Source organism: Trachurus japonicus, chromosome 9 (genome assembly GCF_045865225.1).
Source record: "Trachurus japonicus isolate A0001 chromosome 9, Traja_1.0".
Lineage (NCBI taxonomy): Eukaryota > Metazoa > Chordata > Actinopteri > Carangiformes > Carangidae > Trachurus > Trachurus japonicus.
Window position 1 is genome coordinate 34,051,454 of NC_140915.1, and position 17,666 is coordinate 34,069,119.

At 42.2% G+C, this 17,666-nt stretch overlaps 2 protein-coding genes across 3 annotated transcripts in view; both read left to right on the plus strand.

Annotated features, from left to right (window-relative positions):
* Nucleotides 1-1,372: 1,372 nt before the first annotated feature.
* slc20a1a (solute carrier family 20 member 1a) lies at nucleotides 1,373-9,415 on the plus strand. Its single transcript, XM_085787582.1, has 10 exons — nucleotides 1,373-2,010; nucleotides 2,121-2,261; nucleotides 2,360-2,445; nucleotides 4,632-4,728; nucleotides 6,634-6,753; nucleotides 6,861-7,070; nucleotides 7,596-8,067; nucleotides 8,153-8,338; nucleotides 8,435-8,519; nucleotides 8,934-9,415. The coding sequence occupies exons 1-10, from the start codon at nucleotides 1,662-1,664 to the stop codon at nucleotides 9,087-9,089; spliced, it is 1,902 nt and encodes a 633-aa protein (XP_085643708.1). The 5' UTR covers nucleotides 1,373-1,661; the 3' UTR covers nucleotides 9,090-9,415.
* Nucleotides 9,416-11,173: 1,758 nt separating this feature from the next.
* Nucleotides 11,174-17,666, plus strand: part of dtx1 (deltex 1, E3 ubiquitin ligase) — a 55,847-nt gene continuing 49,354 nt past the window's right edge. The window contains exons 1-2 of one of the 2 annotated variants that reach the window (XM_085787584.1): nucleotides 11,174-11,756; nucleotides 12,266-12,918. In XM_085787584.1, the coding sequence (XP_085643710.1) occupies nucleotides 12,660-12,918 (259 nt within the window). In that variant the 5' untranslated portion in view covers nucleotides 11,174-11,756; nucleotides 12,266-12,659. The remainder of the gene's footprint in view (nucleotides 11,757-12,265; nucleotides 12,919-17,666) is intronic. The other variant, XM_085787585.1, reaches the window with a different exon arrangement.

Consider the following 17,666-nt stretch of genomic DNA (forward strand, 5'->3'; position numbering starts at 1 on the left):
ATGACCGGACAGGAGAGGCGTGTCAACTCAGCCAGCTCAATTTATAAACCAACCTCCAGCAGGAGCCTGTTAACATTTGGACTCTCCTCTGTCCACCTCACCACGGCTACATCCTCTCACTGCGCCTGAGCTGAGCACACTCACCCCCCTCACTTTGACTTTGGACTCACGTGTGAGTAAGTTCTTCTGTTTTCTAAGTTTCTCTCTCTTTTTTTTTGTTTGGCTGCGTTGTCCCGCCATTTGAATTATGCAAGAGCAGATTAGGAGATTAACATACCGCAATTTTCTATAGTGATGGTGAAGCGGTTCACAACAACACGACTGACAGGCGGCTGAGGGTGAATAGGCCAATTATTCTCTCCAGCTCTAAAATCCCTGTTTGAAGTTACAAGTGGATTTGTTTGTGATTTTCACTATGCAACGAGAGTTTTAACTGCTACTGTAACCGTGTAGATTATTATGTGTTCATTATTTTAATTATAAATTGTATGTTGTTACCCTTAGCATTATTTTTTTTATTATATTAGCCTACATACTGCCATTGTTTTTATTTTGTGTTTAAATAATGAGGTAGGCTATTACGGTCCTGGCACGCTACCCATTCAGAAACCAGGGTTACACTACTATTATTGTGTTATGTAACACTCTCTGTGCACCTGTTGCATGTTGTCTGAGTGTAACAAAGACAGTGGTGAAGTTGTAGAGAGAAAACCACGGAGGTAGATCTAATTGTAAACATGTAAACATGGATTAATTCTTATAATGAAGTATTGGCTGTCAACGATCGAAAATAGGTATAGAGATTATTAGTATTCTTTAGATAATATCCTTTTAAAATACCCCAGGAGATGAAACACACATGTTAGTAGTACAGCATGTCTTAAGGGTCCAATATCCTGATTGAAATAGTGAACATTATAGTAACATGTACATGGTCAACTCTTAAACTATGGCTGTATTTTTTATTTGGAGGATACTTATGTTACTAAAAACCTTCCTCATTTTATTGTTGTTGATGATAAAAATAATTGTAGGCTTATATATCAGTCTAAACAAAGCACTGACTACTCAACTTTAAGCTGCATTAGTGAGGTCAGACACTGACTTCAACTCATGTTATGATTAACTCAGCTCTCCTGTTCAGACAGATAACTCTGCACTAACTTTATGCCAAACTAGAATGTGGCTCTAGTGACTTACAGCTGATATAAAACACTTCATCATAACCACTTCTCTCTGGCGTAGCTCACTAAATTACGGCTGTAGAACAGAATGACACATGTCGTTAAGGAAGTCAGTGTTCTCTTTATTTGTGGAGCAGTATAAAAGGAATGTTAACAACTAACTCATGTACCTGTGTGTGTTTCTGCAGTGTGTATCATCAGAGGCTCAGCGTCACAATGGATCTCTCTCCCATCTCAGTGCCTTGTCTTATTATGGTGAAGCTTGCACACAAACCCTGCATACCTAGCTAGCAATAAATTATCATTTCTTCCTATTAGCACCTTTAGAGCCGGACTAGGGGGTTCTTTAATCCTATTTGTGGTGGAAATTTATTTATACATACATACAAGCCTACCTCATAAGTCTCTGTCAAACCACAATAACTTGGTTTGGTTCGAGTCTGAGCATTGTAATTGAATTAAACTGCAAGTATAGTGATGGATACAACTACACTAGCAACCCTGAGTGCTGCCACGACGATGGCTGTGGCCTATCAGGCTGACATGTCGGGCTACTTGTGGCTGTTGGTGGTAGGCTTCATCATAGCCTTCATCCTTGCTTTCTCCGTGGGGGCAAACGACGTGGCCAACTCCTTTGGTACGGCGGTGGGCTCCGGGGTGGTCACCCTGCGGCAGGCCTGCATCCTGGCCACTGTCTTTGAGACGGTGGGCTCGGTGCTGCTGGGGGCCAAAGTCAGCGAGACCATCCGACAAGGCATCATTGACGTCAGAATGTACAATGGCTCTGAACACGTCCTGATGGCGGGATCAATCAGTGCCATGTTTGGTAAGCACTTACATGTTACATTTCTAACCGTGATTCAAAATCAGTTATATTTAACTACAGTGAATTTTTGGATTATGAGCTCAGGCCTCACTTGTGTTTTTGTACGGCAGGCTCTGCCGTGTGGCAGCTGGCTGCGTCATTCCTGAAGCTCCCCATTTCTGGAACCCACTGTATTGTTGGAGCTACAATTGGCTTCTCCATGGTGGCCAGAGGTCACCAAGGGGTCAAATGGATGGAGTTACTGCGCATTGGTGAGAATACTTTGTTGTTGGGTTTTGGGTTTTTTTGCACATTTGAAAGCAAATATCTGTTAAATCTGAAATCTAAAACATTTTTTTGCAATCCAAAGTGGCATCCTGGTTCCTGTCTCCAGTGCTGTCGGGCATCATGTCAGGCATTCTCTTCTACTTTGTTCGCAAATTCATTCTGAACAAGGTAAAATATTTCCTTCAGTGTTAAAAGTATGTAAGTGTGATAATACAGATTAAGTAACAAATTACAAAATGATACCTCTGTACTAGATAGATAGATAGATAGATAGATAGATAGATAGATAGATAGATAGATAGATAGATAGATAGATAGATAGATAGATAGATAGATAGATAGATAGATAGATAGATAGATAGATATTGATCCCATTGCTGGGAAATTCAGTTTGTAAAAAGAGTGACATGAGGAGAGGGGAGGAGAAAAAGCAAACCCCAGGCTATGCTCCAATGGTGAGTACAGCAGTGTGGGAACAGAAAAAGACACCTCAGCAACAAAGGCACACATAAGTACACATCACAACATGAAAAACTCAGGACTTGCAACGGGGGGGGGGGTGGCCAGCATAGGCAAGCAGCTATCCGTTCCTGCAGCCATCCTTACGGCCCTGGTTCGGACCCACTTGTCCACTTGTCACACTGGGGATAGAAGCGGCGAAGGCGTGGGGATGGGGAATAGGGGGTGAGTTGCATATCTGTATATATGTAGGAGTTTGTGTGTGTGTAGGCCTGGAGAGTCGCCACGCCTGGCATCACAATCTAGGAGCCTCAGTCCGCAGGATGTCATAGTGATAACACAGCAAATTGCCATGGAGACAAAAAAAACACTCAGATACTATAAACATGTAATTATAGCAAATAAAAACATTAATTCTCCAGAGAAACGGCTCATGTGACAAACTACTATTATTAACTTATTGTTACAGATACTCCAGTCTTTAAGTAACATTAAAAAAAAAAGTATTTATTTCATATCTGGGCCTCACTGAAGGGTCACAAGATGAATCTGAATGGTCGTCAGATGATTAATAGGAAAGGAAAAACACTAAATTGCTGCTTAACACTCTTTTTTAATTAAAGTAATTTTTTGCATTTTTATTATTGTGAAATGTTGGCTCACTTGTCTTTGGGGGGCACCATTTGTTTTTGAGAAGTGTAAAGGGGAAAAGTGTGTGGAGCTGCTAACAATCAGATATTTTATGAGCTTTCATAATGTGTTATTCTGTAAAGTAAATATTTACTCTAGCTGTAAAAAGTATATTTTCAGTACATAAGGGGAAGTGCAGCAGTAACATGGCAATACATTGTACTCTGGGAATAGTTTGACATTTTTTGAGAATGTGCTCATTTGTTTTTTTGTTTGTTTTTTTTTTGTATGAATTACATGGAAAAACTGACACAAGTTCAATGTTTGTATGCTAGACATGATGAAAATGAGCTAACTTGGCTTGGCTAAGACATCACCTCTCAAGCTCACTAATGAAATATTAACATTGCTCAAAAGCTAAAGTGTAAAAACATGTGCAATGTAGTCATTGAGTTAAAAGGAAAGTAGCATTTTTTTTAAAGTGGGGTTGTATGATCTACAAATAGCCCCTAAGTACTTTAATTGCAGTAGAAGACTCTCTGCACTCCTCCTGTTAGCAACGCCAGCCCATAGCCCTGCCCAGAGATTTACAACATGTGAACAGACCCAAAGAAATGGCCTATTTTCACGGCCTAAAAAAAAAATAAACAGCTCCATTGTTCGCTATAATATAATTTTTTCCAGCCCTTCAAAGTGCAGGAAAAACACAGTTTTTATTTGGACCTAACCAACTCACGTATCCCTCCGGCCCAGGGTTAGCGCCCGCCGATCAGCAGTTGGTTAGTTCCAAATAAAAACTGCGTTTTTCCTGCACTTTGAGGGGCTGGAAAAAATTATATTATATATATTATAACAATGGAACTGTGTATTTTTTTCAGGTAAAACCTCTTTTAGGCCACGAAAAAAGGCCGTTTCTTTGGGTCCATTCACAACAATGTATGTTGTAAATCTCTGGGCAGGGCTATGGGCTGGCGTTGCTAACGGGAGGAGTGTAGAGAGTCTTCTACTGCAATTAAAGTACTTAGGGGCTATTTGTAGATCATACAACCCCACTTTAAAAAAATGCTACTATCCCTTTAAGTTGGCCGTAGCTTCTCATACATACCTGAGAGTGATTTTGGCCTTCTCATCTGACTCCTGGCAAGGAAGTAAATATTTCACAAAATGGGGAAATTTTCCTGTGAGTACAGTTCTTGAGAAAATGTGCTATTGTACACATGACCCAGACACATGTCGCTGAGTGCTCACTAAAGTGATTTCCACAGGCTGACCCTGTACCCAACGGCCTCAGAGCTCTTCCCATCTTCTACGCCATCACCATGGGCATCAACCTCTTCTCCATCATGTTTACAGGAGCACCAAGTGAGTACCACCTCTGCACACTGCACCCTACGCCTCTCATGACACCTGCTTACTGCACTGCACTAACACAGCAGCTGCTGAAAAATCCCTGGAGCAAGATGAGGTCTGAAAATATGTGTCACTGGAGACACAGAGAAGAGATGATGACAGGACAAAAGTAGGAGAACATTGCATGAATATTTAATCATGTCTTATTACTCTGAGAGATTTTGGCCTTTATTTCATAAACCAAAATAATCTTTTACTTGAAGTCCCTGGCATTTCTGTCTGCTGATTTATGCCAAAATTTAAAGGACCAGACACTAATTGAAAATGGGATTAAAGCAGGAATAAAATAAAACTAGCTGAACAAGAACATGAAAAAGATACCACTATTAAATGGAAAACTTCCATTCCTTTTTGTTTCATTTGCAGGATTGAACTTATCAAGAAGTCAACTGGCCTGGATACAGAAAACTTTTTTCCCCCCAATTTTCTTTATTTAAGAAGAGATATTTTCTGCCCGCACACTTCAGCTGTGTATGCAGTTATTAATGTCTGCGGCCATTATGGCATAGTTGTTGATGAAAGCCGGTGCTTTTACTGTCATGGCTTTTTATTTGTGGTTAACCTGCTGTTGTCCACACAAACAATCAGGTAAGTTGTATTTGTTTGGGAGAAATTTGATATTGTCATACTAACCTGCATTAAGCCATTTTATTCCATCTGCAACAGAGCTTTAGCTATTCCCTGAAGCTAAAAAGGAAAAGTGAAATACTAGAAGTGTCCTTCACAGAGTGTACTGCTGGTATTTTATCATTGTGCTGCAAGACTGGTCGGTTTCACACTATCTGATTGGAGGAGGGTGTATACTCTCGCTGATACTGTTGTCTGTAATAACACATTGAGACACTGGTACAGGACATTGAGACCTAAAATTGCCAATAAATCTCATGACCACATCTTGTGAGACAGGAAGAGGACTTATGTTGTGAGTGAGTTATAATAATGACAAGTATTAGAGGTTTCTATACTTATTATACTTATACTTAAAGGGACATTGTGTAACTTCTCCTGTTATCTATTCACAAAAATCGATTATTTGGTTCAAAAGTCTGTTTTTCATTAATCAGTAATCCCCCCCATCAACAAACTGAAGTGTTCCTTTCAGCTCTGAATTAGCCGTTCATATCATTCATATCTACATGGAGCGGGTAAGCTCGGTGCTGGCTGCCATGTGGTGTCTCCATGTTTTTACGTTCAGTGGCAGCGTGACGGTAGGAAACCACGGAAACTCAGCGGAGACACCGGAGCTGTCGACTCAGGTCGAGGTGGCGTCTGTGAAAAGTCACCGCGGTAACGCAGTGAGGAGGAATGGAGCGTTACACTGATGCTGCATTCACCTGCAGTCGGGCAGACGGCCGTCTGTAACAAACCAGATGTCATTTTAGTCACAGAAGTCCAGAGAAAGCCGGTAAAACGTGGGTCAGGTAAACAATACGACATCGCCATGACAAAATATTGTCACGTGTATTGTTTTGCCTCGTGCTGACGGACCACTTGTTTACATAGAGGCTTGTTTATGCCGTTACGTGCAGCGGCTGTCGTCCGTCTGCCCAATTTCACGTGAATGCAGCATGAAAAATACGTATAGTTGCTTGCGATATACAACCGCAATGCTAGATGGGAGTAATTCCTACACAATGTACCTTTAAAAAAGCGCAATATAAATGTAAGCCATTGTTATTATCACTATTATTATTCTTTAAACTTGGCTAAAGTGTATAGAAGTGGTGACATGTTTGTTTTTCTCACTGATCTCAAAGGACCAGACAGAAAAAGTTATGAATGTAATTACAGAAGCAGTTTATTTGTTCCTCCTCATCTAAGACACAGTTCTTTCTCATGTCCCTGTCTTGTACACAGTGCTGGGGTTTGACAGACTGCCATGGTGGGGTACGCTGTGCATTTCACTGGGCTTCGCCTTCGTCACAGCTTTAGTCGTTTGGTTCCTTGTCTGTCCACGCTTAAAAAAGAAAATCAAGCGTAAGTAAATATACAGTAATACCCCTGGACGTCCACTTACAAATGCATTTTGAATAGAAACTAACTCTATGCTTATTGCACATGCTTTATGTGTGGCACTACTACAGGTGAAACAGCTGCTGCCCCATGTGAAACTCCACTTATAGAGAATAACACCAACAAACCTGTGCAAGCAGAGCAGGCCTCTGCTCTAGCTGAGCCTCACACCCAGCCCCCTGCAGCAGACAGCGAGAAGGTGGCTTTCAGACTTGGAGGTTCAGATGAGGCTGATTTGGACAACAATGACATGGAAACCAAAGACTTGGATATCAGCAATGGTGAAAGATCTATATCTCTCTTAGTGTTAACATTCATGGAGATATGATCACAAGTAATTCACTGCAAAAACTCAAAATCTTTCCAAGAATATTTGTCTTATTTCTTGTCAAAATGTCTAATTTCTAGTCAAAACTAAACTCTTTTCACTTGAAATAAGAATCATCACCTAAAAATGAACTTGTTTTTTTTAGATAATTTTCATTTGTTTCAAACAAATTTTCACTTGAAATAAGTAGAAAAATCTGCCAGTGAAAGCAAGTTTTTTGTGCTTGTAATAAGAAAGAAAAACTTGATCCACTATCAGATTTTTCTACTTATTTCAAGTAAAATCCTTGATGCTTGAAAGAAGTAAAACGTGTCTAAAAACAAGCTACTTTTTAATGTGATGAGTCTTATTTTAAGTATAAAATAAGAGATTTGTTTTGAAATTAGAAATTATATTTTTGACTAGAAATAAGACTAATATTTTTGGTAAGATTTTGAGTTTTTGCAGTGTTCTTACAGTTAACAATGCATTTTCACAGGTCTGAATGGCGGTATTGGCACAATGATGATCACTGATCCTCACAGTGGAAGATCTCACACAATCCACAAGGACTCTGGCCTTTACAAAGACCTGCTTCACAAGCTGCACATGGCCAAAGTGGGAGACTGCATCGGGGACAGTGACACAGAGGAGCGGCCCATCAGGAGGAACAACAGCTACACGTCTTACACCATGGCCATCTATGGTATCCAAGGAGAGCCTAAATACAAAGACCTGGACAGTGGGCTGCAGAGAAGACCGAGAGTGGACAGTTACAGCAGCTACAGCTCAGCCATGACCAGCGGGAGCACAGTCCAAGATGGGAGCGTCACTCAGGAAGCGGGCGGGGACCTTGCTGTGGAGGAGGATGAGCTGGAGGTGGACCACCCAGCCGTCTCCTCGCTTTTCCAGTTCCTGCAGATACTCACGGCGTGCTTTGGATCCTTCGCACACGGAGGGAACGACGTCAGGTAGGCAACAGCGTTTTTCTCACTGGAGTTTATGTGTTACATGTGTTGCATTCAGAAGATTTACAGAAGCTATTTTCACCATTAGCAATGCGATTGGCCCATTGGTGGCCCTCTGGCTTCTATATGAGAGCGGCTCTGTGGTGTCCAACTCACCCACACCCATCTGGTTACTGCTGTACGGTGGAGTGGGCATCTGCGCCGGACTCTGGGTATGGGGCCGAAGGGTGATCCAGACCTTGGGCAAAGATCTCACCCCAATTACACCCTCCAGGTATGCCACATACTGTATTTATGTTCCATTATAGCAAGGACAAAATCTGATATATCTGATAGTCAAAGAGCACCGTCATGTTTCCTTCCAATTCAGCGGTTTCAGCATCGAACTGGCTTCAGCAATCACAGTCGTTGTGGCGTCGAACATCGGCCTTCCTGTCAGCACAACCCACTGCAAGGTAACCAAACACCACCATCACAATCTGAACCACCAACTGTGTATGATGTGACAACTAAAATATTATTTATTTCTATATTACAGTCACTTTCACAGAAATATTTTATTTCTATAGTTTATACCTGCAGTACTGGTTATATCATTGTCACTTACGTTGCAATATTTTTACACCATAGTCATTTTACCTATCAATACTTTTATATCAGGCCACCTTATATCCTCATATCCTCAGTACTTGTTTTGCACATTGCCTGGTTGAAGGTTGATTTTTTTTTATTGTTTATTGGGTTTATATTTTCTGCTTGTTGAGTTGTGTTGTGTTTTTGGTTTTTCTAGCCCTCTCTACTTTCTTTCTTAACTTGGCCACTGTCACTGTGATCATGTCTGCTGATTCACTCATGTTGTGGGAACACAGGTGGGGTCTGTGGTGGCCGTGGGATGGCTGCGCTCCAGGAAGTCGGTGGACTGGCATCTGTTCAGGAACATCTTCATCGCCTGGTTCGTCACGGTCCCTATCTCCGGCCTGATCAGTGCTGCTATCATGGCTCTCTTCACCTATGTCATCCTGTGAGCCCTCCACTGTGCTGCTGCACTGTTGTGTCAACAGTGGCAGACTGCTGCCAACAGAGGATGTTCTCCATTTGTCCTCCATTAGTGATGTATATCATATCATTCAGTGTCATTCAGTGATGTTATCTCACAGCAATATGTCCATGAATGATGTAGGATCTAATTACACTAATGTCTGTCATACTGTATATCCCTATGTATATTTGTACAAAACCTACATGTATTAAAAATCATATTATTCAGTTTTAACTGAAAAAGAAAACAGTTATATCTCATTTTCGTGTATTTGGATATAATAAAACAAGGATCTGCTTGATTTGAAGGGAATTATTTGTTTTTTCATTCATTATTAAACATTTTCAACTGAATCCTATTTAGTATGTGTACATACATGTGGTACTGTAGGGATGGCTTGGTAAAGAATAAAAAAAAGAAAAGATTGTTTTGTTTTCTGTTGAATTTATTATTCCTCACAAAGATTAAATAACATATTGATTTACTTTGGTAGCCCAGGCGATCATCATTTCCTCCAACTCCCAGAGCCAATCACAATCCCTCTGCTTGTCCATGTCTTGATGGGGGTGGGTGACTTTGAGGTAGTCAGGGCCCTACAACAGGATTGATGACCTGTTACATCCAGGCACAAGTGGACTGAGGCGTACACTGATGATGATGAGGCAGCCAACACCAATGCCAAAAACCTGGTCAACAAGATGTTCCACAGCTTCATGGTGTTTCCACATTTTCTGTTCTTTAGTCTGGAGAGTTGTAAATGTATTTCCATAGGTAACAGCTCCATCTGTTGATGCAGTGAAGGGTTATTTTCACTGATTACTGGAGTACAGCTTTTGGAAGAGTTGTTGGATGTCATGTTGAATTTCACATTGCTTGAAATTTAACCATCAGTTAATTATTCCGTCCCTTCACTGTGCAATAACCAATGGAAAACTGGATTCCATGTCTATTGAGATTAATTTGATGTAGGAACACCAGAGGACCACATGATGGAGGTGTTTTCTTGATTATTGATGCGCTTGTGGTGCATGAAGTGGGTCTCTCTCACTCTTCCTGAAAAAAGACTCTATGGTTTAAATCGGTCAAACTGCACTGAACGCTTCTTCACATATATGTGATAATGACCCATTGTGAGTGAATTTGGACTGAGACTCAGGATCATATTTACAGACCACATTACAACGTGATTAAGTGTTATATAATTTATATTTGAGTTATATGCTGATTTAAGAATTGTGTTGGCAGGAACAATATTTCTCTAGATCGGCCAGACATTCTGCACTTGTTTGTCTTTTTATACAAACAGAAAAGAAACAGCTGTTCAAAAAATAATAATGGGCATTTATTTTACACAAGAGGCCTTTCATGGAATGAAAAAGATAATCAAGAGACCTATAGGTCTGCCTGTTTGTTTTTTCCTCTAAGGATCATTCCTTGTTTTTTCTCTACTTGTTGCAGGGTCATTATTTGAGCAGCAGATGGTACTGTTGTTCCACTTAAGAGAATTGAAAATTACCATGTTGAACTGGAGTAAGGATACATTAAGCCCTGCACAAATAACCCCAGACACCAGGTAAAGCTATGAAACTTCCACACATGTTTGTGTCCACAATAATCCTTAATAATCAACTCATCAATACTTATTGACTTGGATACTTGACCTCTCTGTTATTTAAATCAATCTACAATTTGTCTTGATTGAGAGATTAAAAATCCTTCAGATGAAAAAGGTTAGAAAACAATGATCATAAGAAATTTGACTATATGATTCAACTGTCCAGTCATGTGGATTCATGCTACATCCAGTCTGCATGCTCTGATACACAGCCATGGATTTTGAGTTGATATTGATATGGAAAGTTTCAGAGGCATATGATCTGGATGCTGCATAACTGACCCTGGGCCATTGGCTCTTATTAAGTGTAACCATTGTCCCTCTTTGGCTTAGTGTCACAAGAAAGTCACATGTCTTCCTGAACGCTTTCAGAGGAATGACTCTGTCTCTGTCTCTCTGCCTATCTGTCTGTCCCTCTCTCTCTCTCCATGTCTATTTATCTCGTTTAGGTCTGTGTCACTTCATCATCTAGTGTGATCATGTGTCGATCCTACGGCGTCAGCGCTGGGTTTTATTTTGAAACCAGACACCGGAAGTTGTATAATTTGTTTGGTTGTAATTGACAACTGGATGATTTTCAGCGGCTTGTCCACACAGGTGCGTCTGGGACATTTGTGCGTAATTCGCGGGCAGCCAGAATTCCGTGTTTTTAGTTCTCCCGTGTGTGAATGCGTGATGATGTTTGGCGTTGCAGAGAGAACCGCGCGCCTCCAGCGGAATGGCACGCGTTCACTTGAGCTCAGCGGACCAACAAGCTGCTGTTAGTCTGTAGCAACATCCACGGGAATGAAACGACGGCTTGGTTTTCTGCAATAACACAGGATTACCGGGGAGCCGCAGGAGGTGCGTTTGAAGAGAGATTTCGGATTGTAAAAGGAAGGGGGAAGCGAACAAGTCACCGATGTGAAAAAGCAGGTGCGTTTCACCTCGGTTTTTTCTTTTTCCTTTTTTTTTCTCCTTTTCCAATCCGACCGGTCGGAGCCTTTGAAATGCAGCTTCTACCTGACAGATGTGTGGCACCACAACTGCAACCTACAGGTCTGTATCGCCAGAACCAATTCAAGCGTCACACAATAACATTCAACACGAGCTGTACGATTGAGGACATTATTATTAAAAAAAATAAAAATTTAAAAAAATCACTCACACACACACACACACAAACAACATAAACAATCCTTTGCTTTCACGACATCTGAGCAGCTTTCTCTGTGGAAAATATCAGTAATGTTGTGTGTGTGCCAGGATTATGATAGCATTTGGCTGTTGGTGCACACTGCTCTGTCCCCCTCTACACAAATCTGATGACAATCAGTTATTTTTTGCTGCTGAGCCAGCTCTCAGGCTCATATACATTTTTGTTGTTGGCACACTCAAGGTAAACAGAATTGCCTAGAGGTAAGAGCCAGGCCACTGAGGGGACTGGAACACAGAGCTGGTTAGCCTCATGTCATCTGCTCTTAAACACTACCTGACTGCTGAGACTCACGGGACGAATCACAGCGTTTGTTTACCAGTCTGTTTCTTGCTCCTTGTCTCCTGTTTAGAGAGCGTCTCCTGTCTGCGTTGCTCCTGATCCGGTGTGGTCGGCCGTCGTGGAGCACTGAGGCTGCCTCCAGCTGCAGATCTCATCATCATCATCATCATCATCCTCATCACCACCATCAACATCTGCCACTTCAAAACAGGACAAGACACAAGAGGACAGAGGCTGCAGCAGTCTGAAAGCACCTGTAGAGACGATGACTCCAGCTTGAAAGCAGCATGAGCTGATTGAGGACTACCAAACTAATTGCTGATTCAAGCTTTTTTTTTTTTTTTCTGCCTGGGGCTGATGAAAATGTTCCAGTGTGTCAGTTGACTGACAGGGCAGCAGTGGTGCTGTAGCCCAGGACAGAGCCAGCAGCTGAAGTGCAGACAGACACCACACAGAAGGAGGAGATGGCTCGTCCTGGATCGGGGTTGCTGGTGCCTGTCAACGGACTGGGGTACCCTCCTCAGAACCTGGCCAGGGTGGTGGTCTGGGAGTGGTTGAACGAACACGGGCGCTGGAGGCCTTACAGTGCGGCGGTTTGCCACCATATTGAGAACGTGCTGAAGGGGGACGCCCGAGGTACCGTGGTTCTGGGGCAGGTGGATGCCCAGCTCTCTCCTTACGTCATCGACCTGCAGTCCATGCACCAGTTTCGACAAGACACAGGTAAGAGACGGAGCTGTTTCCTGTCTACAGATGACACAGATAGGGTTGTCGGGAGGGGGAAGAACACATCATATAAACACAGCAGTTATGAGGTCATGATGTGAATATTTACCCCGGAGTTCTATCCCAGAAAGGTAAATAAATGAATCATGTTGGGCTGTAATCACCGCAGATGATGTCATATTATCACATCGGGGCTGATTAAATCAGAGGCAGCCTTGATGTGGTGGCTGTACACAAATCTTATGTAACTTTCAAGGGGAATAAATGAGAGTCCTGAACGTCCCGTCTGCTCTGGGACACGCGTTGAGTGGATGAGCCACAGGTTGAGCTGATGACGATAATTTATGCGTTCAGGAGCGTCTTGATGCAGCTGCTGGAATGCCGTGACCTTGCCAAAGGTCAATGTGTTGGAGGGGCTGCGCATCCATCAGGCAAATGAGTGCAGCACTCTCCTCTCCTCGCTCTTCTGAGCTTATTGTTTTCATTAAAATGTGTTGTCACTCTGTCACGAGAACAGCAATCACAGAAGTGTCTGATGAATTAGTTACTGTACACAATCACCGTGGAAGAGAAAGTACTTCAAGTCTCGGCCACATTTCTGCTAATTTATGTCACTTGTCTGCACAGGAGGGGAAAGAATACACAGAATATGAAACAAACTAGGTTGTGTGTGTGTGTGTGTGTGTGTGTGTGTGTGTGTGTGTGTGTGTGTGTGTGTTTGACACTCAATAAATTGCCCAGTTTCCAAAGTACTGTACTGAATTAGAAGTTTTATTTGGGTTGTGTAGCAGAGAACAACACTTACATTACCGTGATCAAGGGACTGGTTTACACAGTAAATGCGCTTATAAGAACAGAACACCCCTCCGCATAGTATCTGTTAAATCCACCCAGCACAGCCTTTGTTTGGTTGACTGTGATTCTCTGATGACTGCTACCAGATGTTTTTTGCTGTTACTCCACTAAGGCTAAACACACTCTGTTTGTCTCTGGGAGTGGATTCATCTTCCTGCTGTCCCACTGTTTGAAGTGAAGATATAGGGGAGGATTTAGACATCTGTTTGAAGCAGCTCAGCTTTCTGGATTCATTTTGAATGTGGTTATTCAGCCACACATCTCTGCGTTTAATCAAAAGCTACTGATTGTGATTTCGCTAGCTGATGTTCGATGGTCAAAAAATATGTTTAACTGGAGCCACTGATGAGGCGAATCATGAATAGTGAAAGTCTCGTTTTAATTCAGAGGCAAGTCTCTTATTTGAAGGCGTTATGTAACGTCGTCGGAGCATCACATGAGGGACGGGGGGGAATATCATGCATATGGGATATACAGAAGGTGACCCCGCTGTGCATGGATCTGCATTAGTTGGCAGTGTTATTCAGAATGCATTAAAAAACAAAACAAGATACAGCTCAAAATTGTAATTGTCTTCATAGTTCCATTCTAATAATTGCCTGATTGTAGAGAAACAAGTCAAAATGCCATGACATGTTTAAACAGGTCAAAAATACCCACGGCTATAATAAACACGTGTGTGTGCATGTGTGTGCGTGTGTGTCTGTGTGCGCTTTCTTTTTACACTCTGAGTGTTTTTTTAAAAACCCCACAGACAGATGGGCGTTGCAACAACTTCAGGCTGTTAAATTTTGTGGGCTGTGGCTCTGGTTGAAGTGGTGTACTCGCCCCCTTTAAAAATAAATTGGAGCATTAATAACATAATAACATGTTGCTATCCGGTGCTGACATCACATTACATAAACAGTGTAAAACAGGTTTTATTTAAAACCGCATCACCAAAAGGCCAACATGTAGAAACCAGACATGTGTTGAGTATCATTTGGTCCCTATATATTGAATAATAAATGTGATATTTGGTTATAGAAGATATGGAAACCCACTGACTGGTGTGATTACAAATGAAAAGTATTCAATTCAATTCAATCCAATTCCTTTTATTTGATAAAGAGGGACATTGTACATTGATAAACATTTTAAAGATAAAATGTAAATGTACTCAATTATAGCTACCAAGCTATATTTCCATTGACAGTCCCCCTATACTGAAATATAAACAAGCAGGTTAAAGCAGAAGTAAGCGATCCGGTCGTTTTGGCTAACTTCTTGTCATCTATTGGTCCTCGTCCCTACGTCACCACATTCACGCGCATCCCTTGGCTGCACACACAGAGAGGACCGCCCCTTTATGCCGTTCTCTCTCCTCATTGGATAAAGCTTGTAGGATACAAGGAAGTATACAAGAAGTTTTCTCCTCGGCTTACAGCAGAGCAGAGTGACTGACAGACCCGTGTTTTCGAACACTCTATGTAAGTGATTGCCGTTGGGAGATATAACTATTTAAGACTTATATTAACACAAACATTCCGCTTACTTCTGCTTTAAGGAAAACACAAATATAAGTAGGCTACAGTATTTAAAAACATGGGGCAGGTGCCCCCCTCCCCCCTTTTTTTTAGAAAGAAAAACAAAGAAAGTAATACAATCATAATACATAGGTTAGACAAAAACTGTACAACACAATACAATCGTGGTTCAGTAGGCACACCAGTAGGCACAGGTGGTAGGTAGTGGGGGTTAAAGTGCTGGAGTCAGAAATTTAAAGTGCTAGAGTTGATGGTTAAAGTGCTAGATTTGGAGGACAGAGGAGGAGTAAAAAAAATAAAAAAATAAAAAAAAGTGGGGTGGGGAGTGTAGATGGAATGGGAGGTTGCCACAATGCAGGTCTGGGTCATGTTTCTTGATTTAGTCGTGGTAGTTGATGGTCAGACAATAGGGAGGGGCCAAAGGAGGAGGAGAGAAAGAAAGAAAAATAATAAGAAAAAAAACTGATTAAGTAATAAGTGGTGAAGATGAGAAAACACAGTCAGTTAGTTAATAAATAAAAGTACCAAAAATGATGACATCATTTTTAGTGTAACATGGTTACATAGAAGAAAGTGACATAGTGACATTTACTCATTATCGGTGGTCATGATTGCAGATTTGTTTACTTAGTAGCCACTTCTTTAAGCTAGTTTTGAATATGGCATACGTATTACAGTCTCTTATTATGAAAGAAGAACACTTTGTGTATTAGCTATATACAGCAATATAGTACACTGTGTATATATATATATCACACTTATATCGATGTCTTTGTATTGTCGACAAGGAAAACGTTATTCTTTAACGTTTCAAATGCTAAATAAACGTGTGGTACCAGTCGTGCATGACTCTCAGGTGGTTTGTAGAATAAGAAGCTCGCTGGTGTTTTCCCCTCTGATTGAACATAACGCAGAGCGGTGTGTGTGTGTGTGTGTGTCTCACTGGCTGCGAGATGAGCCAGTGAGCCGTTTGTCAGCCATTACCATGGTTGCTGGGGCCGGGCCTGACGTTTATCGCTCCTCATTGTGCCGTTCAGTGTGTTACCTTCCCTTTCGGCTGGGATAAACCTGTCAGTGCAGGGCCTGACGGACAGCGGCCCAGACACCTGCTTCCTCCCCTCCCACCCTCCTTCCCTCTCCCTCTCTTCCCTCTGCACAATCTGCTCCTGTCCCTAAATATTGGCCAACCTCTGCCAGTGCCACAGCCATCAATCCCAGCTCCCATGAGGCCGTTGTGATGCTGCTGCAACCGAAGCTTACGCAGAGGGCCTCGGTGAGCTTGTTTTAATGTGGATTGCGATGCATCTGTTTCACATCGGATGTTTGTTATATTTGTAGCTCAGCAGGTCACACACAGCCATTTGCTGTGTTGCAGGCTTATGGAGTGGCCCTGTGGGGAAACCCCATTTTGTCATGGAGCCAGTGATCCCATCCTCTGAGGCTGTTTTTTGGCAAGAGCTGGAAAGAGACTTTAGCGTGCTTGGTCTCCCTTGCGTGTGTGTGTGTCCTTGTGTCTGCACATGTGTGTGAGTTTGCTGATGTGTGATGGTGCACTCTGTCAGCTGTGGCAGCTGTGGTGCTTGTGTCCTGTCCCTGCAGGCTGTGTAGGGGTGCCCGGCTCTCCTGTGGCTTTGGGAGGAGCTCCTGTGGGTGGGAACCGGGCAGAGTTACTGCGACTAATGAGACAGTGGCTAGAGTTTATCTCCATGGCTCCCTTTAATCAGAGCATCATGACGGCAACACACACACCGCAGACGATGCGGCAGGGCCCCTCTCTGTGGAGAGCAGGCTGAACACATCTGTATTTAGTTGGCATTTAAAGGGATAGTTCACCCAAAATTCAAATTTCACTCATTATGTACTCACCCTCATGTGGACTAAGAGCTGTGAGAATTTTCAGAGTCCTCCGTCCCTTCTCTCTGGGCAGCGCAGCAGTATTTGTCCATATAATGGTTGTGAATGGATACCAACTTCCTTCGTCCAAAAAGACACACCAAAAAACATCCAAATAACCTCCATACGCTCGTCTGTGATGTCCCTCTTGTATTGAAAAAAATTAAATAAGTCTATATTTCAAGCTTGTTTGTAGCGGAAGCTCCCAGTGTCTCGGTACACTGCTCTTCCTGTGTCGGCGGAACAATTTCTCATGTCGGGGCTTCAATACAAGAGGGACATTACAGACGAGCAGTATGGAGGTATTTGGATGTTTTTTGGTGTGTCTTTTTGGACAAAGAAAGTTGGTATCCATTGACAACCATTATATGGACAAATACTGCTGCGTGGACCCCCACGTAACTCAGAGAAGGCACAGAGGACTCTGAAAACTCTCACAGCTCTTAGTCGACATGAGGGTGAGTAGATAAT